A 23,955-nucleotide genomic window follows, 5' to 3' on the forward strand; every position below is an offset into this window, starting at 1 on the left:
CTCTCCGCAGGTTGAGTTTGGAGGCCTCAGTCAGAACTGTGCAGATGCTCCAGATCTGGCCCCCCAGAAGCAGAGGACCAAGCCATTGATTCCAGAAATGTGCTTCACCACGACTGGCTGTAGCACGGACATCAACCTTTCCACCCCTTACCTCGAGGAGGATGGCACCAGCATCCTAGTTTCCTGCAAGAAGTGCAGTGTCCGGGTCCACGCCAGTGAGTGCCTCACCTTTTCCCTGTGTCCGGTCCCGGGGGCGTGGGCCTGCTCGCTGGAAGTCCTTGCCCCCGTTGGCTTCTCCCCCAGCTTCCCCGTGGCCTCCCCAGTCCCCCAGTCTCCCAGAGCAAAGATTGCTTATGTGTCCTTGGGGAGTTGGTTATGATTAAGTTATGGTTTTTAAAAATATATATTTTATTGATTTTTTACAGAGAGGAAGGGAGAGGGAGAGAGAGTTAGAAACATCGATGAGAGAGAAACATCGATCAGCTGCCTCCTGCATAGCCCCCACTGGGGATGTGCCCGCAACCAAGGCACATGCCCATGACCGGAATCGAACCTGGGACCCTTCAGTCCGCAGACCGATGCTCTATCCACTGAGCCAAACCAGCTAGGGCTGTTATGATTGAGTTTTGAGTTTCATGTGACTCCACGTCTGTGCTTTCACAGTCGGCTCTGTGCTGGCCTCTTGGTTCACTTTAGGAGGGATTTGTCCTCACTCCTCACTAGGTGTTGGAACCAGTGAACCTACAGTTTCTGACCTTTTGAGGCTAACTTAGCGGCCTTGCTGGAATCCAGGGGTTTCTGTAAAAGCTGGCTGTAGCTTTGGGACGTGCTGTATGGAATAGAGTTGCAAATCTTCATTCTGACTCAGGCCTCCGGGTTTCATTTGCGCACCTCGGTCTCCCTGTCAGGTTGCTATGGTGTCCCCCCCGCCAAGGCTTCTGAAGACTGGATGTGTTCTCGATGTTCAGCCAACGCCCTGGAGGAGGTGAGTGCGCCCACGCTGTTCCTCTCTTCCCTGTGAGACGTGGAGCTCGCTCAGGGCCAGACTATTTCCTGCGGACTTCCTCTCCCCAGCCGCCTGCACGGGGCCTGGGACACAGCCATGTTAGAGTGAGGGTTCTCAGAATAAATCGCCGTGACAGTGAGATGGGTGCTGCCCACCCATGGCAGGGCCTGGGTGCTCTGTGGTGTCAGGACCGAGTAGAGGTCCTCCTGTGGACAAGCCCCAATCCCCTTTAAAGAACTTAGCCACTGGGTTGGAGCACCAGCATGGGGCTTGGATGGTTCATTTTCTAGCTTTCTCTTCATCACCCCCCATCCCCCCAAACCTGGCAGTACCCACATAAGAGGCAGTCAGAACCCCACAGTGCCTCTGGTTTGAACAGGGTGTCCTTCGTGACTTTGCTTATAGTTGTTATTAACAGTAACAGCAAAGAGGATTATGTTAAGTCAAGCGAATACTTGGTGCACTTTAGCCCCAGTGGCCTCTCTTGTCTTCCTCCGGGGAGTCCTGGTTACAGGGCTGCGTGGGCAAAGCCCACATGACATTTGGCTGCTTTCTTATGCGGGGGCTACAGCTGCCCAAAGGAAGTCGAGGGGGGAGCAGATTGGGTGCTAATGACTTGGTGGTAACCATACTCCTCCCCTCCCTTCTTGGCAGGACTGCTGCTTATGCTCATTACGAGGAGGAGCCCTGCAGAGAGCAAATGACGACAGGTGAGTTTGCGAGCGGTGTCTGAAATGTGCAGTTCCGAAGCAGCGTGCGAGGCACGCGGGCAGTGGCTGCTCATCAAAATGACTGGTGAGGATTGGGGAAGCACATTGCTTGGAGCTGGAGTAGCATCTCCAAGACTAATTTAAAATGAGATGCCAGGGGGAGTCAAGAAGCCCCCTTTCCACGTCCATCTTCCCACGTGAGGAAGAGCTGTGAGCAACGCCGCCTTTGCAGGTGCTAAGATGGGCGCTGGAGGCTGTGAGGATCCTGCTGAGATGGTTGCAGGGCTTTGTGGGCTGGAAGTGAGGGTAGTTATTTTGTTGTGGCTGGGCCCGTGCGGAGGTGCCCCAGCCATGGCCAGTGAGCACTTCCCACAGGCCAGCCCAGCTCTCCCTGCCTCAGACCTCTTGTTCAGACTGAGGGCGAGTGTCCTTGAGGAGAGGGGGACATGGAGGAGAGCTCAGCCAAGACGACTCACTACTGAACCAAACCTACAGACCTTCTGGCCTTAGCCCGGAGCTGGGCTTCTCGCTGTCAGGAGCCCATTTCCACTGAGCTGAGTCTTCGTGCTTGGTCTTCGCTTACTTGTTCTGAGGTGAACGGGGTTTGGAACACACAGGTTGGTGGGCAGCCAGTGCTCAATACCCTGCTTCTAGCTAAAATCCTGTGGGAACTGGGAGCAACATTCTGTCCAGCCTCCTGCCGCACAGGAACCGCCTTCATGCTGTTCCGATGGACGCTACTCTGCTTGCTGCTCCCACTCCTTCAAAGGCACTTGCTGACATTACTTGAGGTCATCATGTTCCTCACAATTTCAAGATAGCGCTACTAAAGTCCTTCCGTATTTGGAGTGGAGATGGCTCTGCTGGAGCGTTGCACCTTTACTTTATAATCCTTGTTCGGCCCTGAAAGGCCATGCAGAAAAATCTGTTCCCACTCTCACATAATAGCCCTGTAATAGAGCAGGCAGCTCTGGTAGCCCCAACTACCACTGTCGGTGGTAGGTTTCCACCTGGCTGATTGTAAGTGCTTTCACCATCTTCATTCTCATCTTCGGGCATGGCAGTTTCCTGTCATGTCCAGAACTTACTTCACCCTCTGAGGGTGTCCGTTGCACAGACCTGTCGAGTAAGTGGGTGCTTGGGCCAGACCTTAAAGAGTGAGTCTGCTGTGGATGAAGGGAGCAGAAGGGAGAGGTCATGTGAGCCCAGGGGCGGGTTTGAGCAAAGGCTGCAGGGGAAAGCTGTGAGTACCGGCAGATGGGGGCACAGTTGGAGGTAATTTGAGGACGCACCCAGGTCTTAAAGTAAAAGAGGTGCAGATAGAGCTCTCTAATGTATTCTCACTTCCCCAAACCTGCCACACTCAGTTAGCTCTGCTCACTGTGCAACAGATTGCGAGCGAGCTGGTGCTGGGGGAAGTGCAGCCCTGTGCTAACCCAGGGCAGTGTGGGTTAGCACACTCATGGTGGAGACGCTGTGCTTCTTACCTCACTGGGTCCCAGGAACTTGCTGGTGGAGGTAGCGGTCGCGTTGGGTAAGGGCGGAAGCACCATCTGCGGGCCAGCCTGAGGTGAGAAGGCCACAGGGCGTTGGAGCCAGACGCGACTGAGGTGGCCTTTCCCTTTTGGCAGGTGGGTCCATGTCTCCTGTGCTGTGGCAATCCTGGAAGCGAGGTTTGTCAACATTGCAGCAAGAAGTCCAGTGGACGTGAGCAAAATTCCCCTGCCGCGCTTCAAGCTGGTAAGGAAGTCAAGAGGGGCCTGCAGACTCCACATCCTTCCTCCGTTTACTAGTCACTGAGCACTTGGCCAGCCTTTACCCCTTGGTGATTTTATTCTATTTTTTTTTTTTAATTTTTTTATACCCCTTGGTTTTGACCAGGGTTTGTGATACTCACCCTGTGGTTAAAGTACTTGATGAGGACACCTAGAATCAGACATGAGATCAAGAGGGTGTGTGTGCCCCCCTGTTTGGGAAGGAGGTTGACTCCCGCTGGCCTGGCGCTGCATTTGGGTCGGGGAAAGCTAGAGGAGACTGCACTGCTACTTCCTGGAATCACCGGCTTGCTCCCTGTGTTGTAGAAATGTGTCTTCTGTAAGAAGCGGAGGAAAAGAACTGCCGGCTGCTGTGTGCAGTGTTCTCACGGCCGTTGCCCAACTGCCTTCCACGTGAGCTGCGCCCAGGCTGCAGGAGTGATGATGCAGCCGGATGACTGGCCTTTTGTCGTCTTCATTACCTGCTTTCGGCACAGGATTCCTAATTTGGAGGTGAGGGAGGGTGCCATTCCAGAATCCTCTTGACGGTTCCCAGGATCGTTTTCTCTGCAGGCTGCTCGCTTATGGTGTCAGCAGATATCCCTCACGCATTATGTTTTATGAAGAGTGCTAATGAGTAAGGCATTCAGGGATGGCCCCCGTCCATCTCTACTCCCTGCCGGGCACTTCCTAATTCAGTGGCACCAAACTGCTTGTGGTTGATTTCATTCTGATCATCTCTTTACTTGTTTGTCTCTCCTCCAATATAAACTCCTTAGAGGTCCATATTTTATTAATCCGAGTGTCCCTGCTACTTAATACAGTGTCAGGGACATAGCGGAAGACCTGTAATGTGAACATACAGTGGAGATTTTAACTTCTCTGAATGTTGAAGCTCAGAGAAAGGTACATGTAATTTCAGCTAGAGGAGTTTCATGGAAGAGTTTGGGTAGAAAGTAGTATTTGAAGTGGGTCTTAAACAATAAGTAGTAATTGGGAGTAGGAGGGCATTCCAGGCTTCAGAAACAGAACAGATAAGTCTCGGAGGAATGAACATGTAAGACTGGCCCTGAGATCCTGGCGGGGACGATACTGAAGGGCAAGCAGCTCTGTAGGGTGAATGTCGGTACTCTGTAATGCCATTAGACAAGGAGTGTTCCAATATTATTTTGAGTTGCATTTTAAAAATTTGTCAGTCTGGTGGATTGAAGGAATAATAAGACTTTGAGTCGGGGAGACCAGTTAGCCTGGGAGAGACATGAGGTCTGAAATGGGAACATATAGGTAGAGCTTTGGGGTCACATCTAACCCTTTCCCCTCTACTGAAGTCCTTACTGGCTGACTGGGTTCTCGTCTTTCATAGAAGTATCGTTCTGAGCATGAATGGTGGTCTGTGTTTAGTTAGGGGCTTAGGAAGATGGAAAAATAGTTGATGTAAGAATGAGACTCTGGAGGAGTAAAAGCCTGAGGTAGCATTGAGTCCTGGCTCTGGGAGGGAAGTAGAAGTTTTGTTGTGAAACAGGGCAGTGATTTTGTGATTATCAGTTGCACTTCACATCCTTAAATGGGTGGCCTTAGACTGCTGATGCTATGAGGAAACGGGGGTACTGTTGAGTATTTCTTTTATTAATTCATTCTTCACATATTTATTGGGCATCTACTACATGTCAGGAAACAAGTAAATTTATAGTATATCAGATGGGAGACGTATGATGGATAAAAATGAGGCAGGATAAGGGGAATGGAAGAGAAGGTCATGAGGAATGGTAGCAATAAGTTGACATTTGGATGTGAGGGAACAGCATGCATATAACTAGGAAATAGCATTTCAGGTAGAGGAAACAGCAGTGCAGAAACCCCAAGGTGGAACATACTTGGCATGTGCGCTCAAAGACCAGCAGGAAGACCAGCATGGGCAGTGCATGGGCAGTTTGGGCAGGAGTGGACACACGAGGCCACAGGTGCTCTGTGAGCCCATATACGTCAGAGACAAGTTGAGAATGAGAAGGGTGATGTGCGGGTCCCAGAGTTGGCAGGGCACTTGCAATGGAGAGCCACTTGTCGTGTGCAACTGGGGGCATCCAGGGAAATGCAGTGTTTGTGCCCTCGCTGCAAGGTACGAGCTAGTGCTAAGGTCTGTGTGGAGCACTGTCGGGGGGCCCTGGGCCTCGGATCACCCGTTGAATGCCTACACTGATGTGTGCTTAAGTTGTGTGTGTTAGTAGGTGCTATTTGGTCAGTTCCTGTCAACAAATAGGGAAGTCACAAGAGTCTGTTCAGGGAGTTTGGGGTAAGACAGTATGGTATGAGGGTAGTTGTGGACTAGGAACTAGAAAAGAGCTACTTTTATATAAGAAAATATGATATTAGTCTCTTCCATTGTCCTAGCTGGGGTGTAGATATCTGGAAAGACCTGTTTCAACTCCCATCTCTTACTCCTTTTTACTATTTCATTCCTTTGTTATCTTTCCCTGGTAAAGAGGGACCAGTTGATTTTGGGCCCCCTTTGCCAGACCTGTCAAGTCCATGTGGGAGTAACTCAAGCATGTTTTTTTCCAGCGTGCCAAGGGGGCCTTGCAGAGCATCACCGCCGGCCAGAAGGTCATCAGCAAGCACAAGAACGGCCGCTTCTACCAGTGTGAGGTGGTCAGGCTCACCACTGAGACCTTCTATGAAGTCAACTTTGATGACGGCTCCTTCAGCGACAATCTCTATCCTGAGGACATAGTGGTAACTTCTGAAGGGAGCTTCTTGGGCAGTTTGGGACCCCGGGGTATTTCTAGGTCTGGCTGGGAGGCTGGTTGTGGGCCTTCCTTTTCTAGTCAAACCCATGGTTTCATCAGTTGGACCCAGAACAAAAAAGCCTTTGTACTGTACTGGTCTTTCCATGCAAATGAAGTTGTCTGCTGCTGGGGTAGGAGCTACCTCTAGCACAGAGGTGGGATGTCCGGCCTGCGGGCCATATAAGGCCTGCGAAATCATTTGGTCTGGGCCTGCCAAGGCTTCAGAGGTGAGGTAATTAAATGTTGGACCAAGTATAGCAGGCTAATTTTTAAAAAAAAAATATATTTTATTGATTTTTTACAGAGAGGAAGGGAGAGGGAGAGAGAGTTTGAAACATCAATGAGAGAGAAGCATCGATCGGCTGCCTCCTGCACACCCCCTACTGGGGATGTGCCTGCAACCAAGGTACATGCCCTTGACCGGAATCGAACCTGGAACCCTTCAGTCCGCAGGCCGATGCTCTATCCACTGAGCCAAACCGGTTAGGGCACAGGCTAATTTTTTAAGTTGATAATTTTGTATGGCCTGTGAATGATATAAATATCCAAATGGCCCTTGGCAGAAAAGGTTCCCTGCACCTATTCTAGGAGCTCACAGGAATCTGCATTTTCTGCATTTCTCTGAAACATGCTTGTATTTCGGTCTAAACTACCCTTGAAGGCATTCTACTGCCATGAGGGGGCCCAGGCTTTGGGATCAGGCCCGTGTTCATGAACCAGAACCATTGCTCAGTAGCTGTGTGGATTTGGGAGAATTACCCAGCTAGCTCTCTCTTTTTTTATTTATTTTTTAAATAAATACTTTCATTTATTTCAGAGAGGAAGGAAGAGGGAGAGATAGAAATATCAATGATGAGAGAGAATCATCGATCTGCTGCCTCCTGCATGCCCCCGACTGGGGGTGGAACCTGAAATCATGTACTCTGATCAGGAATTGAACCGTGACCTCCTGGTTTATAAGGTTGACGCTCAACCACTGAGCCACACCTACTGGGCAGCTTTTGGTTTTTTACAGCGGAAGGTTTGGGGCTGAGCAGAAACTGCTTGGAGACACCCCTGGCCTGCTTATCTCATCAACACCTGAGACACCAGCCCTGCCTGGACCCAATCCTAGCTTTCCTGGCTCCGTGCTCAGGACTTAGTTCAGGTTTCCCCTACCCCTGCCTTGCTTTTTCAGGTGTTAAACTGAGCATCAAGGTAGTGGGACTGAGCCACTTCTTTTAACAAATCCGGTATTTTCCCCGTTTATGCCACATTAACAATGCAGCACTAAAAGCACATTCATTAGTTGTAACAAGGTAGTAAAGATGATAGTAACAGTGTTTATGGAAATAAAATAGGTATGGTTTATTAAGCTCTCCAATGTGCCAGGCAGTATGCTAAGTGCTTTACGTCAAGTATTTCTATCACCTCTCATACCAGCTCTGAGAAGTGGGTGGTATTATCTCTAATTTACAGAACAGTGATCTTGGGACTCTCCTCTACAAGTTACTGAGGACCTCATAGAACTTGTGTTTTGTGAGTTATGTCGATCAATATTTACTCTATTAGAAATTAAAATCGAGATTAATTGATCTGAAATAATCCACTATTAATGAAAAATAATTTCCTTTTATTTTATTTATTTTTTAAAAGCTTATCTTTATTGTTGAGGGTATAAATAACTTCCTTTTAAAACAAAAACATTAGGAAGAATGCCATTTTTCTATAATTTTACAAATACCTTTAATGTCATATCTTCAGTCTGTTGCAATTTATTGTTTTGGTTAAAATATATGAAGAAAATTTAGTCTTGCAGACAAATGTAATTGGAAAGGGGAGGAGTATTTTAATAGTCTTTCAGATAATTGAATCTGAAAGCAGGTCAGTGAACTTTGCATGCCTGTTACATTAAAGTCTATTGGTCTGTCTGTAGAATGGATCTGAGAATGGCTCTCTCTCCTGTGCATGATTTTATAACATTATACATATTGGTGCAATGGGCTGTGCAGACCTTTCTAACGTTAAATGTTCTTATACACTATCAAAATCACATTCATTTGTATAACTAATCTCAGAAAAATCTTTACATTTTGGGAAACTTCAAGCTCAAGTTGGTGATGTAACTTTCCTGAAATCCTAATTTGTGTTTGAAAGCTTCGATTTTTGTCATTGGCAATACTTGATACTGTCAGTTGTTTTCTTTGAAGTGGCAGGTTCACTTCATTCATTTTTTTTTTAAAGTTAGCATTTTTAAAAAAATGTATTCTATTGATTTTTTACAGAGAGGAAAGGCGAGGGAGAGAGAGTTAGAAACATTGATGAGAGAGGAACATCAATCAGCTGCCTCCTACATGCCCCCCACTGGGGATGTGCCCACAACCAAGGTACATGCCCTTGACCGGAATCGAACCTGGGACCCTTGAGTCTGCAGGCAGATGCTCTATCCACTGAGCCAAACCAGTTAGGGCTCACTTCATTCATTTTCAAGACTAGAGGCCCGGTGCATGAAATTCATGCATGGGGGGTGGGGTGTGTGTGTGGGTCCCCTCAGCCAAGCCTGCACCCTCTCCAATCTGGGACTCCTTCGGGGATGTACGACTGTTGGTTTAGGCCCAATCCTGGGGATTGAGCCTAAAAACCGGCAGTCGGACATCTCTTTTACAACCCTGGACTGCTGGCTCCTAATCGCTCTCCCTGCAGGCCTGGTTGCTCCTAACTGCCCCCCCACCCCCCCGCCAGCCTGGTCACTCCTTACTGCCCCCCCCTGCTAGCCTGGTCACCCCCAACTGCTCTCCTCTACCAGCCTGGTCACCCCCAACTGCCCTCCTCTGCTGGCCTAGTCGCCCCTAACTGCCCCCCACTGCTGGCCTGATTGCCCCCAACTGCCCCCCCACCCCCCCGTCGGCTTGGTCGCCCCAAACTGCACCCCCCTGCCAGGCTGGTTGCCCCTAACTGCCCCCCCCCCCCCCCCCGCCGGCCTGGTCGCCCTTAACTGTCCCCTCTGCCGGCCTGGTCGCCCCCAACTGCCTCCCCCTGCCAGCCTGGTCGCCCCTCATGGCCCTCCCGCTGGCCTGGTCGCCCCACGCAGCCTCTGTTCAGTCGCTTGGTCGTCCCTCACTAACTCCCTGTCAGCCTGGTCGCCCCACGCAGCCTGCTTGTTCAGTTGTTTGGTTGTTCCTCACTAACCCCCCTGCTGGCCTGGTTGTAGGCAGCCATCTTGTGAGGGCGTGAGGGTTAATTTGCATATTACCTCTTTATTATATAGGATGTCTGCCAATACCCAAGTCTAAATATGTTTGTAACCGTAACCATAGTTAGTTGCTCTGTCATTTTTTCAAGTAAAGCTTATGTTCCATGCAAAAAGCAGCTGCTTCAACTCACAACTCAAACAGTTACACAGTATTTTCCCTGAAGACCATCATCATGCCTCGGCATAAGCAAGTGCCTTGAGTATTTCCACAGGAGCAGGAATTCGTCCTGGTTCATTCTATCCTGAGGTAGATGGTGGTTACCACTGTGCTCACATGGACATCCTCTCACTCTTTTCTCTTTCTGTTCCCTCAGAGTCAGGATTGTCTCCAGTTGGGTCCTCCTGCTGAAGGGGAAGTGGTTCAAGTGCGGTGGACAGATGGCCAAGTCTATGGAGCCAAGTTCGTGGCCTCCCACCCCATCCAGATGTACCAGGTAGCCAGAGGTTTGGGGGTTGGGAGAGTACCTGATTAATTCAGTGTTTCCTCTCGGGCCAGAGGTGTGTTTCTGCTCTTTGGAGAGCTAAGGGAGCCCGGAACAACCCTTTCAGAGCTAGGGGCTGCCCTGTGTCCAGTCTGCCAGCTATGGCTTCAAACATGGCAGACCTTCAGTGTTCTGATTTCTTCCTATGACTACAGGAAGTGGCCAGTGTGCGTGGCGGCCCCGAGAGAGAGTCAGGGATATCTTAGCAAAGCCTGTGTTTCCTTGGTAGGTGGAGTTTGAGGATGGCTCACAGCTTGTGGTTAAGAGAGATGATGTATACACGCTGGATGAAGAGCTTCCCAAGAGAGTCAAGTCTAGACTGGTGAGTGCGTTCTGTGTGCTCCGGGTTCCTGACTGGGAGGAAGGGAACAAGGCAAGGATGTGTCCCTTTTTTTTCTTTTCTTCTCATGGTGGTTGGCCACAAAGTGCTCATTTGGCTTGCCTATTCTTCTGTAGTCAGTAGCCTCAGACATGCGCTTCAACGAGATTTTCACGGAGAAGGAGGTTAAACAGGAAAAGAAACGGCAGCGAGTTATCAACTCAAGATACCGGGAAGATTACATTGAGCCTGCACTATACCGGGCCATCATGGAGTAGGTGCTTCCAGGAGCCAAGAGATTCCCAGCCACCAAGGCGAGAACACTCTGGAGGCTCCACAGCACAGCAGACCCTTCGAACTCTGAAGTCTCTAAAATGAAGTTGTAAAATGCAAAGGAATGAAATAACCAACCCCATCATCTTCTCACCCCACCCTCATCGCGTTCACCTCTAGTGAAAGGATAAGCCGTTCTTGGACTTGTGGCAGCAGCCGCTGAGCGCCCGCGGAGGGGCTGAGCACTGGAGTGCTGCGGCTGCATGGTCTCTAACGGGGTCGACTACGCTAGCTGGACTGGTTGCCCTGTTCTTGGCCTAGAACTTAGTTTCCTAATGATCACCTGCACCCACTAGGAAGAGGTGCCGGTGCTTGCCCCCCGTCCCTTCCCCCTTTTGTATTTATGTGTGTGCGTGTGCGTGTGCGTGTGCGTGTGCGTGTGTGTGTGCGTGTGTGTGTGTGTGTGTGTGTGTGTGTTTGGTCTGTACCAGCTTTTGCCAGCCCCTGGCCTTTACTTCCTTCCTTTGCCTATCCAGGGCAAACAAAATGTGAAATTCTGCCCTCAGCTGAGCTGAATAAGGGCCCCTGGGGTTGGCTGGAGATGGTTGTGGCGTCTGTCCCTTGAACTGCCTCCAGGGAATGCTGGCAAAGCTGCAGTGTTGAGATACTAAGGAGCTAAGGCCACCTCTTTGTCCCATCTTGAAGAAGAGAGGGGTAACATGAGTGTGTGCCCACATCTCTCTAGACACAGGGCCCCTGTGGCACAGTATTAGAGGGTGTGGGTAGGGAATACCATGCAGGAGGATCTTAATGATGGGAGCAGGCAGAGCCTGGTGGTGATTCAACAGAAAATTGCAATCAGTGTGGGAGCTGGGAGGGTTAAGATGAATTGGGGCCACTGGTGGCCAGGGGCAAGTTTGCCCCTGGTCTGGGAATGGGAGGGAGTGGATATGGGGGGTGGGGTGGGACTGGGGGGCAACACTGAAGGGGTTAAACAGGATTTTGCTCCTCATGAATTTGTTTGCCTGGGCCCAGGATTGGAGGGCTTCACATCTGTACCCTGTGTATACAAGAATCAGATTTATAATATTTCCCTGGTTTTTGTTACTTATGAACGCTATAAACCAAATTATTTTGAAAACTGGTGCATCACCTTGTCCTTAGCAATAAAATGTCTTGAGCAGAGGATTGGCTGTGTCTGCCCCCAGGAGCCCGAGTGGCCCAGGGTCAGGCTGGGGGTGTGTCTAGAGGCCTAGCTCCGGCGCAGGGCCATGTATTAAGAAGACTCGGTGTGGAAAGATCTAGGAAGCTGCCCTGAAGATGGGTTCCTTGACAAGTTCTGGTGCTGTAGCGTGGTGGGACGGGGAGCAGAGGCACCTCTGGCCTCGAGCGCCCGTTGTTGCCCCTGCTTCAGAGACTGGAAGGAGGGGTAATAAAGGGAAGACCAGACCACCAGTCAGCCTGTAGAACTGAATTTGATCTCTCACTTGTGGCTCATTTCATTGAGCCGGTCAAGTTCATCCCAGAATCTCTGTTCCATACAAATTGTGGAGCCAGCTTGAAAGGGAGTACATTTTAGGTGCTAGAAGAGCAAGGGACTTGACCCCCAGAGGAGTCCCAGGGGGTCTTGAAGCTGCTCCGAGCTGTCTGGTTGTTGAGAAGCTTCCCTGCAGGAAGGCCTAGTCCCGGTGCCTGGTGGGGCCCTGAGGTCCAGGTGGACAGGGCTAGCACAGCAGCAGGCCAGGGAGGCTGGGGAATGGGTGCAGGACCTGGGCACAGCACAGCTGCTCCAGTTGGTCCCTGGGTGGCCTCTCCGTTCCATGGCCCTGTCCAGGTGCAGGAGAGGCGTGGGTCAACTCAACAATTAGTGCTTCGGAGGTGGCTGCTTCCTGGTGTGTCATTCTGGGGGGCGGAGCAGCAGGTTTCAGACACTATTCTATGCCAGCTCCCTCCTGGGGCCAAGAAAGGGAGGTTGGGTTTTTGTGCAGCACCCACTGATTCCCCGGGGTCACTGGGTAAGATGGCAGAGGCAGGCCTTAGTGGGTTGGTGAGCCGTGCCTTCGGAGGAGAGGAACACCTCCCCAGACTTGGCCGGGTCCCACAACCTCCACGACCCGCCTTCCTTAGAGCACCTGCATAGCTGGGATTCTTGATCTTAACCCAGCAGAGTTCTTATCTATTTTTCTAGAAAGTTTATGCCTTTTATTTTGGTCAGCCTGGTAACGACGGGAAAACAAACGTTTAAAGAGTTAATGAGAGTTTATTTAGATCACACACAACCTGCAGTTCGGAACTCCCTCACTGTGCTAGCCTGTCAGGCAGGCGGCTCCTCGAGGCCTGTTTGCCAGGGCAAACTGCCCTCCTTTTAGGATTTTTGGGTTGGCAACCAAGGATTGCAGCCGGACCCGTACCTCTTCCCACCTGCTGGGCCGAGGGAGTGGAGTGGGAGAGAGCCAGGACCCCCAGAGCTGCTAAGGCTAAACGGACTGGGACGGGACGGGACGGGACGGGGCGGAGTGGTCCTGTCCCCGGACACATTTTTTTTTTGCCAGGCTCTGAAATTGGTGGTACTGAAGCGCAGCTTGGGAACCCCGTCCACTCTCACCCCACAAGATGGGGCAGGGTCGCCCAGTCCCTGGAGGTCCAAAGCCTTTGGGCCTCGGGAAACACAGTGGCAGCGTTCCTCTGCGTGGAACGCCCGTGGCCACCCGGCTGCGCCCACCGCCCAGGTGCAGAAACAGGCCCTGGGGAGGCTGGGTCGTGCCGGAGGACAGCGAGCCCCGCGGGCATCGGAACGCGCGCCTCTGGGCAAAAGCGAGAAGGAACCAGGCGAGAAGGCACCCTCCGGCGGGACGTGCTGCCGAGCGCGCACGCCGGCCCCGCGGCACCCCCCGCGGCCCCGCACCGCCCGCATCCCCAGTCCCCGAGGAGGGCGGGGTGGGCGGGCCGGGAAACTCGGGGCTCCCGTGCCATTGGGCCACTTGTGCCCGTGCCTGCCCACTGCCCTGCCTCCGCGCGCCGATTGGCCGCGGACGCCGACTCCCGGCGAGGCGCTGAGGCGGAGAGCGGGATTGGTGGTCCCGCCGTCCCCGGGTCGCGGCCGCGCGCTCCGCCCGGCGCTGCGTCCCCACTATGGCGGCGCCCATGCCGCCCACCGTGTCCCGGGCGCCCTCCGGGGTCCCCCGCGGCTGCCGCCGCCGTCGCCTCCGCCGTCGCCTCCGTCTTCCCGCCCGCGTCGGGCCGGGCGCCGCCTCTCCGCTGCCGTCCTCTCCGCTGCGGTAAGGGCCCGTCCTGCGTGTGTCGGGGCGCCGCCGCCTCCGCAGCTAACGGTCACCGCGCTCCCCGCTCTCCCCTCCCCCGCCGTCCCCGGGCCGGGCCGGGCGCGGAGCCGCGCGCGCTCATGCTGGGGAATCATGAGGTCCGGCTGGGCCTGGGGGTGCGGGCAGGAGGACCAGGCCCGGGACGACCTCCCTTGGGCAGGGGCAGGGGCTGCCGGGCCTGAGGGAGAGGACGGCTGGACCCAGACCGAATGGCCGAGGTCATCTGCGCACGGACCCCGCCGCGCCGCGCCGCGCACCTTGGCGCGGAGGGAGGACGCGGCCCGGCCGGCCCCGGCCGTGGGAAGAGGAAGGGAAAGTGCGGGGCAGCCTGAGCGGGCATCGGCGGCGGGCGGCGCTCACTGCCCTCCTGGCACCAGGGGTTGACTAGTCGGGGGCCGGGGCCAGTTTCATCGGCAAAGTACGCCTCCCTGGCTTCCTTCCCTCCCGACACTTGTCCCTGCTGTTTTTTCGCTCACGCTTGCAAGAGGAAATGTCTTGGTGATGAGGTTTGGTTAGGATAGTGTCCCACGAATATTTTGGATTCCTTTTTGCAACAGTGCTATTTTTATAATTCCTTAATAAACTTTATTTACATCGGTGTTCCCCTGACATGAGGAAGGAGTGAAACGCAGTTGAATCATTGTGGTTAATTGAGAGAGGGACCAGGGCAGGCAGCTGTTACTTTGTTAAAACACACACACACACACCCCACACTTTTCTATGGATACACCTTGAATGATCTATACCAGCGATTTTCAGTCAGTGGCGGCAAGAATTTTTAAAACATGCAGTAACTCACTATTTAGTCAGGGGTACTGACCTCTTTTCCCCTTAGCTTGTAAAATAACAAAGGACATCAGCCAACACAAAAATAGCTATCCGGTGTGAATGAATCAAAATTTCACCATTTTTTTTGTCTGATCAGCAAAAAATATAACATTTTCTGGTATGCCCCAGAATTTTAGTAGTTAGTTTATGTGTGCCATGAGATGAAAAGGTTGAAAATTCATAATCTCTATATATATACTTTGGCTAGTTGAACAGGAAGGTGGGGGAAATGCACTTATTAGGATTCTGAAAGTAAAATAATCAGCATGGAAAAGTAGGTTATTTCTAGGTCATAATCACCCTGGATGGAGTGATGATCACTGAACTGTGGTATACCTTCAAGTCAAAAGGACTAAAAGGAAGCTGGCCCAAAAATTTATGACAAAAGGATATTTTCAAATAATCTCTTAAGGCAATATAGCAGCTCTTAAGATTAAAGATTCTTAACTGAAGGACATTTTGAAGTATTTAGTGATGAATCTCTCCATTTCACATGTCACATGAGGAAATAAGATGTGCATATTCTTAGAAACTAATTGGTTTTGGATAATCCATAGTGTCTATTGAGTATATATTGGGTGCAAAGCAATACAGATGTGGGGAACTCAAGACTTATTCTAGTGGGCCTATAAGTTGTGGGAATAAAGAGCACACTGGAAATTGTTTAACTAATGATATGGTCTCTAGAATTCTGAGGCAGTGGATACTATAAGACTGCAGGAAAAGGAGTTCAGTTGAGCATGAGTGGGAAGGCCTGGGTGGATGATGTGGAAGGAGAAGTGAGGAAATGAGAAAGCGAGGATGGTAGAGGATGGTAAAGGATGGTAAAGGCGGCAGGGGAGAACCTGGAATGCTTGTGGTGGTTCCAGGGAGTTGCCTGTTGGAAAAAGCAAGCTGTAAGATAGTATCAAATTAAGAAGCAACTAAGCAACTTTTCCGCCCTGGCGGGTTTGGCTTAGTGGATAGAGCGTCAGCCTGCGGACTGAGGGGTCCCAGGTTCGGTTCCGGTCAGGGGCATGTGCCTTGGTTGCGGGCGCATCCCCGGTGGGAGGTGTGCGGGAGGCGGCTGATCGATGTTTCTCTCTCATCAGTGTTTCTAGCTCTGTCTCTCTCTCTTCCTCTCTGTAAAAAAATCAATAAAATATATATTTTTTAAAAAAGAAGCAACTTTTCCTAGATGGAGCAAAGGATAAACAAGTAGTAGTTACGTCAGGAAACACTGCAGCCAGCCATTAGAAAAGAGGCACAGCAACACCTTATTTGCCTGTTACTTTGCTGATTAACCTCAGCTATGTGTTTTTTCTCCCCCTGGGTTCAGCTGGTTGCTGGGTCTTCTTTTCTTACCCTCACCCGAGGATATTTTTCCATTGATTTTTAGAGAGAGTGGAAGGGAGGGGGAGAGACAGACAGAGAGAAACATCAATGTGAGAGAGACACATTGATTGGTTGCCTCCTGAGCCTGCAACCAAGGTACGTGCCCTTGACCGGAATCGAACCCAGAACCCTTCAGTCCATAGGCTGACGCTCTATCCAATGAGCCAAACCAGCTGGGACGCAGCGTCTTGTGATACTGCCTCTGCACTATTCCTGGCCTCTGCTTCTTTCTGTTCCTACTCTCATCACACTGGGTTAGGGCCTTTGATAGACCATTCTGTTGAATTACTGCAGAAACCCCCTAACGTTTTTTTCTTTCCTCCCATTCATCTTGTGTACCATCACTTTCGGATCTCTCACTTCCCTAGCCAAGATTTAATGGCTCTTTACTGTCTGTGGAATTGAACACAGACCAAGCCTGGCATGGGCAGTATGGGTAAATCCATTTTTTGCCATTGCCTTAGATTTCATTATGTTTTCCAGATCAGTGGAACTGTTTGCTCTTTGTGCTCTGTATCTTTGCTCATGTTGCTTTTTCTATCTTAAATGACCCCCCTTCAATCTCTAGTTGTTGGTTCTCACTCACGTTTCAGGGCCACTTGATAAGAAATTTCCTTTGAAACCTTTCTGTACTCTTCTCCCCATCTAGATGGGACTTGTCTCTCGTTTAAACCATTACAACACCAGAGTTGCCATTTTTGGCACAGTTGCCAATCCCAGACTGAAGTTCTTTCAAGACATGGGTTGTCTTCTTTCTCATCTAGCACAGTGTTTTGTACATAGTAGGTGCTTGGCAAATATATTTTATACTGGATATAGCTTTGAACCAGGACGGCTGCAAAGAAATATTCTTTGTGCCAACAATATATTCATCACAAAATCTGCAAGTAAAGTGACTTGCGTGAGAGAATTGCTTACCGAGAGATCTGGTGTATTGGTTTGGAGCCTGGGTTAGGCTGCATTAACAAAAACCCTCAAGACTTCAGCGGCTTAACAGAATAAAAGTGGACTTCTCTTTCAGTCCACATGTCCAACACGAGGGCACAGGGAGCTCTGCTCCTCAGTCACTCGGACCCGGGCTGATGGAAACTCCATTTGACATATTTCCACGATAATTTTGATCGACGGAAAGATGGTGCTCAGGGTAGCTGGCTTTTAAAGTTTCTGTCCCAAAGTGGCATGTGTCACTTTTATTCACGTTTCATTGGCTGACATGGCCATGCCTAACTTTAGATTTAAATTCTTTTTAATGTATTGATGGGAGATAAAGGGGCGGGGGGGCGGGGAAAGACAGAGAAACATCAATTTGACATTGATTTGTTGTGCCTTGACCAGGAATCAAACCCACAACTTTGGGATGATATTCTATCCATCTGAGCTACTTGGCTAGGGCTGGCCGTGCCTAACTTTAAAAAAGCACATGGAGTTGCAGTCTTAGCATGTGCTTGGGAAGCAAAGAGGCAGAAATGGTTTGTGAATAGCACAAAGGACTATTACATCTCTATGAGTATCCTGGCTCATAGAAGATTAGAGGTAGCAAAAGCAGATGGGCTACTAGAGACAAACTTTGACAATAGCAAGAAATAATAGCTCAACTAACTAGGCATGGGCATGAGGGTGGATTGGGAACTCCATTATGAGCATTATAAGTGCTCACAGGATACCAGGGCAATCTATTCTATCCCAGCGCAGTCATTCCTAAGGGGACACTGTGTCACAGCATCCTCAGTGATGAACACAGGAATGGTCATGAGGCATCCAAAAAAGTTAAATTACATTTAAGATATTCAACTTAAGAAGCCAGGCCAGGCTGGTGTGGTTCAGTTGTTGAGCGATGATCCATGAAACAAGAGGTTGCTGGTTTGATTCCTGGTCAGGGCACATGCCTGGGTTGTGGGCTCCATCCCCATTAGGGGGTGTGCAGGAGGCAGCTGATCGATGATGTTTCTCATTGATGTTTCTACCTCTCTATCCATCTCCCTTCCTCTCTCTCTAAAAATCAAATAATAATAATAATAAAAAAGCCAGGAGGTGTGTAATAACTTGAGATAAATTTTCACTTGAATGGTTAATATGAAAAGGAATCTTACTTCAACCTTATTGGTTTAACTGGGTTCAATTGAGTCTATCAAACTTTGATAATTGGGGAGGAGATTTCACTTTTGATGAAGAAGAGAAGCATAGAGTGCTCTTTGGAGCCTTGGTTCAGGAGATAAGGCCTGGTTTGTTGTTTTTTTTTGCTTTTTTATAAATATATATTTTATTGATTTTTTTTTACAGAGAGGAAGGGAGAGGGATAGAGAGTCGGAAACATCGATGAGAGAGAAACATCCATCAGCTGCCTCCTGCACACTCCCCATTGGGGATGTGCCTGCAACCAAGGTACATGCCCTTGAGCGGAATCAAACCTGGGACCCTTCAGTCCGCAGGCCAATGCTCTATACACCGAGCCAAACCAGTTAGGCAAGGCCTGGTTTGAAATCTTGGCTCTGTCACTCATTGTCTGACATTGAGCAAGTGTCTTATTCTTGAGCCCGAGTTTCCTTATCAATGAAATGCCTATGGCAGTTAGGAGGATTCAGTGAGTTTGTTTATGTAAAGTGCTTCACCCAGTACCTGGCTCAGAGTAGGCACTCACGATCATGCTTATTATCATCATCTTCAGCAGCAGGATTTGAAGAAACTGAGAAATCAGGTAAGGCGACTCCGGGGATGTAGGGAAAAGTTTCCCCCAGGGCTTCCTACCGTTTTCCCCTTTCTTGGGTAGCATTCTTGCCATCTATCATACTTTACATAGTTGTATATATGTTTGTGTCTCCCACTAGACTAGGCACTCTTGTCATCCCACAAATATTTATTGAACACGAGTTCTGTGCTAGGCTGGGTCCTGGCATGATAAACATGAAAGGTATGTCCCTGGCCTCAAAGACCCTATAGTGTGGTGGAACCAGAAGCCAGTAAAGTAGCAGTTAGCGTACATTGTAATAAGGGTGTTTGTGGGTCCTGTGGGAATCTCCTGTATTCACACTGGGAATATAAATAATGGTTTTCCAGAAGTTCACACCTCACCTCAGTCTTGAAGAATCACTAGTTATTAGCTAGGTGGATGTGGGTTTAAAAGGCTTTTCAGACAGGAAACAATGTACGCAGTGGCCTAGATACACAAAAGAGTGACTGCATCCTGAAGATGCTTGAATGGTAAGAGATCAGGCTATGTTTGGGGAGTGTGTGGAGGCTGCAGAAGTCAGATTGTGAAGGCTTTGTAAGTCCTGGAGTTACAGCTCTGTGTTGCAGATGATCAGGAGCCACTTGAAGGATTCAAAGGTAGGAAATTACTTTATCAGCTTTACCTTTTCAGAAGATTACTGCACATGAAGGAAGCAGAGTAGCGAATATCCTACTTCCCTGACATGGGAAGTTCTGAGGTTTGCAACCATAGTACCATGCCTCCTACACAAGAGTCATAAAATATTTATGTATGAGGAGAGATTAGAATGAGGTGAGACTGGCGGGAAGGATACCAGTTAGGCCGCTGCAGTAACATGAGGACTGTGTCCATGTCCTTCCTAGGACTAGAAGAGAGGACTATATACTGAGTGGCCAGATTATTATGACCACCTGACGTTTGTAGGCAAATTAGCCGTACACTGCATCGTATGGGATATGGAAGCCGAAGGCCTGTTTGAACACCTTTGCTTTCTGCAGTTACCAAGATAAAACATCTCCAATTCGCACAGGAACACAAGGATTGGACAGTCGAGCATTGGAAAAAAGTCATGTGGTCCGATGAATCATGTTTCCAGTAGCATCATGCAGATGACAGAGTGAGAATTTTGCGGAAACAGCATGAAACCATGCATCCCACATGCATGAGTACAACCCTTCAAGCTGGTGGGGGCAGTGTTATGGTTTGGGGCATGTTTTCCTGGCATGATTTGGGCCCTTTAATTCGTGTGGAACAATGTCGGAATAGCACAACATACCTAAGTATCGTTGCTGGTCAAGTTCATCCTATCATGTTGATGGCGTATCCCAATGGAGATGGCTTCTTCCAAGAAAATGCGCCATGCCACGGTGCTCGTATTGTGCAGGAGTGGTTTTAAGAACATGAGGGAGACTTTACCTTGCTTAGGTGGCCCCCTCAATCACCAGATCTCAATCCAATTGAGGATTTGTGGGATGAAGTTAAAAGAGCCATCAGGCAGCTGGTTCCACAACCATCAAATCTCACAGAACTGGACAGTGCTATTCATCAGGCATGGTGTCAGATTCCTCACATCACCTTTCAACATCTCGTGGAGTCAATGCCAAGAAGAATCGCCGCAGTATTGAAGGCAAAAGGTGGCCCAACGAAGTACTGATGGGGTGGTCATAATAATCTGGCCACTCAGTGTGTGTGTGTGTGTGTGTGTGTGTGTATGTATATATATATATGTATGTATATATATATGTATATGTGTGTGTCTGTGTGTGTGTGTGTGTATGTATATATGTATGTATGTGTGTATATATATATATATATATATATATATATATATATATAGTAGAGGCCCAGTGCATGAATTTGTGCATGGATGGGTCCGGCCAGCCTGGCCAGGGGGAGAGGACATGGGCGGTTGGCCGGCCTGCCTGCTGGTTGAACTCCTGGTTGAGGGGACAATTTGCATATTAGCCTTTTATTATATAGGATATACACTGAGTGGCCAGATTATTATGCGTTCAGAGATCATAATAATCTGGCCACTCAGTGTATATGAGTCAATAGGCCAGGATTTTGGTCATGGCTTCACCAGTTTCTGTGGTATAACTATGGGCAGAACCTCTGTGTCTTGGTTCTCAAATTTTTAAAATTGGGATAAAAATACTCATTTTTCAAGGTTGCTTGGCTCAGTGAAATGCATAGGTATTGTGCTGTTAGACATATCCTATATAATAAAAGCCTAATATGCTAAGTGTCTGGTGGTCTGGTCTCCGTTCAACCAATCAAAGTATAATATGCTAATGATATGCTAAGGTCGCTCAACTGCTCGTTATGACATGTACTGACCACCAGGGGGCAGATGCTCCGACTGGTAGGTTAGCTTGCTGCTGGGGTGTGGCCGATCGGGACTGAGCCAGATGGGCCCTGGAGCCCTCCCGCTGTCCTTTCCAGCTGGCCAACCTCCCGCGTCCTTCCCCAGCCCTGATTGTGCACCGGTTGGGTCCCTCGGCCTGGCCTGTACCTTCTTGCAATCCGGGACCCTTTGGGGGATGTCGGAGAGCTGGTTTCAGCCCGATCCTGCAGGCCAGGCCAAGGAACCCCACTGGTGCACAAATTCGTGCACCGGGCTTCTAGTACCTCTTATAATAAAAAAACCTGGTACTGTGCTATTAGACACATAAAGTACCTCTTATAATAAAAGTACTAGCTTTAGGATTCTTAATGTTTAGTATATTACCTGGTTCATAATAAGTGATCATTAGCCTTAAATCCCACCACCTAGAGATAACCACTGCCAACATTATTGTTTTATTTATACATCTTAAGTGATTGACGATGCCGGTTTGGGAGTGTTAGGCATGAGGGAATTATTCTGAGATTGAGAAGAGAAGAATTGATGTGAATATCATACCAACTTAAACATTCTTTAATTGCTAATAGATTGCATATGGCTATTCAGCTGTCCCAGCCCTCACTCAGAAGTCCCACATGCATGTGTGCATACACTTGTGACACTGAAGTTATTATTTGCTCACGGCTTGGGCTGCTAAAATGTATGCACTTTTCCTTCAGCCTGTCGTCATTGTTATTGTTGCTTGCCTCCCTCTGAAATGTGCTCCTCCTCAGTCTTCTGAACATGTTTTTAAAGATGATAATGGGGTTTTAATTTAGATTTGTTCTCCATTAGGTTCCTCCCTGGTCATCCTGGCTGACAGGAATTCCTCCTCTCTGAACTCCTGTACAACTTAATTTATGTTATTCTGATTGAATGTCATCTACTGCCTTATTATTTGTCTACATGTCAGTAAATTTCCCTTTTTCTTGATGTCAGTTTTCTTACAGAACAATGGAAAGATGGCATGTTAATGTATTCTTAACATGACTTGAAAAGCCACTGAAACCTTGTGTTTGAAATATGTTAAACATAGGTTAGAAAATTCATTTACTAAGTTTTAAAGTGTATATCAGTGATTCTCAGACTTCTTGGTCTCAGAACCCCTTTACAAATTAAAAAATTATTCAAGATTCCAAAGAGCTTTCATTTTTGTAGGTTTGTCTATTGATATTTAATGTCCCAAAATTACTGAGAAAATTTTAAATCACAAGAATACACAAGCACACACTCCATTAGCCTCTGGAAAACTATGCTGGACCCTTGTGAGAGAATGAGAGTGAACATGGCAAATACTGCCTGGTAATTATTATGAAAATGGTTTTAAACCTGTGGACTCACTGAAAGGGTTTTGGGGTCTTGGATCACAGTTTGAAAACTGGCATACAGATGTGAGAGTTTTTATTTTATTATTTTTTAAAAATTGATTTTAAAGAGAGAGGAAGAAGGGCAGGAGAGAGAGAGAGAGAGAGAGAAACAGAGAGAGAGAAACAGAGAGAGAAACAGAGAAACATCAATTGGTTACCTCCTGTACACACCCCAAACGAGTATCGAACCCGAAACCTATGTATGTGTCCTGACCAAGAATCAAACCCGCCACCCTTTGGTGTGTGGGATGATGTTCCAACCAACTGAGCCACCTGGGCAGGGCAGATCTGAGAGTTTTTATGTGTGGTTCAAATAAAAAAACTCTTACATCTTTTTGGCAACAAAAACCTAAGGATAGAAAAATTGACACATTTTCAAAATGCACTCAGCATAGTTTATTTTTTTAAAGTTTCCACCTTTTGTTAAGACCTCCTTTATTTTGAAAGGACAGATATGTGTATTTTTGGAATATCTGCTAGGTACATCTTTCTAATATACGTTTGTCATTCCAGAAGAGTTTTGAACTTGAATCACTAGTATTTTTGTAAGAGAAAAATATACAAATGCTCTTTTTTTTAAAAAAAAATTTCTTTATTGATTAAGGTGTTACATATGTGTCCTTATTCCCCATTACTCCCCCATCCCCCCACTCATGCCCTCACCCCCCTGTTGTCCGTGTCCATTGGTTAGGCTTATATGCATGCATACAAGTCCTTTGGTTGATCTCTCCCCCTTCCCCTCACTCTCCCCTACCTTACAAATGCTCTTTAAGTTCCAGAAATCTTATATACACTTGACCAAATGATAACCAGAGAACTTCTTTGAGGTGCAAGAGTTTCATGGTTACTCACCATCTCATTGTCAAGTTTAGTTGTCATCTTATTAAAAAGATCCATCTTCTTCTGAAACTGACCACATTGATGTCATTTTGTGGCACATGAACTGCACTGCATCACAACACAAATGGGTGATGGCACCACTGCCCCCATGCTGTGGAGCTTTCACACTTCCTGAACCCCATGTGCCACAAGACAGGTGACATAGGGATTGTGTGAGGAGGCCAGTGTCAATAAAGTTCATAAACAAGAGTTCTGGTATTTTCTTTTTTAAAAAATAATTCTTTACTGTTGAAAGTATTCCATATGTCTCCCTTTCCCCCCCCTCATGAGCCCCTTACAGTGTGCCCGCCCCAGGCCTTCAGCACCCTATTCTGTGTGTCCATGGGTTATGCATACATGCATACAAGGTCTTTGGTTGATTACCTTCCGCCCACCCACCCTCCCCTGCCTTCCCTCTGAGATTCTGCACTCTGTTCCATGCTCCCATGTCTCTGGATCCACTCCGTTCATCAGTTTATTTTGTTACTTACTAGTAGATTCTACATACGAGTGCGATCATGTGATACTTGTCTTT

The 23,955-nt window shown here is 48.5% G+C and overlaps 2 protein-coding genes across 4 annotated transcripts in view; both read left to right on the forward strand.

Annotated features, from left to right (window-relative positions):
• The window catches only part of KDM4A (lysine demethylase 4A), a 42,533-nt gene extending 31,081 nt beyond the window's left edge, over positions 1–11,452 (forward strand). For both annotated transcript variants that reach the window (XM_079777624.1, XM_079777625.1), the window contains exons 14-22: positions 11–215; positions 909–985; positions 1,661–1,716; positions 3,348–3,456; positions 3,798–3,983; positions 6,030–6,200; positions 9,800–9,919; positions 10,197–10,289; positions 10,424–11,452. In XM_079777624.1, coding sequence (XP_079633750.1) covers positions 11–215; positions 909–985; positions 1,661–1,716; positions 3,348–3,456; positions 3,798–3,983; positions 6,030–6,200; positions 9,800–9,919; positions 10,197–10,289; positions 10,424–10,564 — 1,158 coding nt within the window. In that variant the 3' untranslated portion in view covers positions 10,565–11,452. The remainder of the gene's footprint in view (positions 1–10; positions 216–908; positions 986–1,660; positions 1,717–3,347; positions 3,457–3,797; positions 3,984–6,029; positions 6,201–9,799; positions 9,920–10,196; positions 10,290–10,423) is intronic.
• A 2,024-nt stretch (positions 11,453–13,476) lies between these two features.
• The window catches only part of ST3GAL3 (ST3 beta-galactoside alpha-2,3-sialyltransferase 3), a 160,798-nt gene continuing 150,319 nt past the window's right edge, over positions 13,477–23,955 (forward strand). The window contains exon 1 of one of the 2 annotated variants that reach the window (XM_079778329.1): positions 13,477–13,837. The gene's annotated coding sequence lies outside the window, so the exon portion shown is untranslated. The remainder of the gene's footprint in view (positions 13,838–23,955) is intronic. The other variant, XM_079778328.1, reaches the window with a different exon arrangement.

The sequence above is a fragment of the Cnephaeus nilssonii genome, assembly GCF_951640355.1.
Source record: "Cnephaeus nilssonii genome assembly, chromosome: 7".
Lineage (NCBI taxonomy): Eukaryota > Metazoa > Chordata > Mammalia > Chiroptera > Vespertilionidae > Cnephaeus > Cnephaeus nilssonii.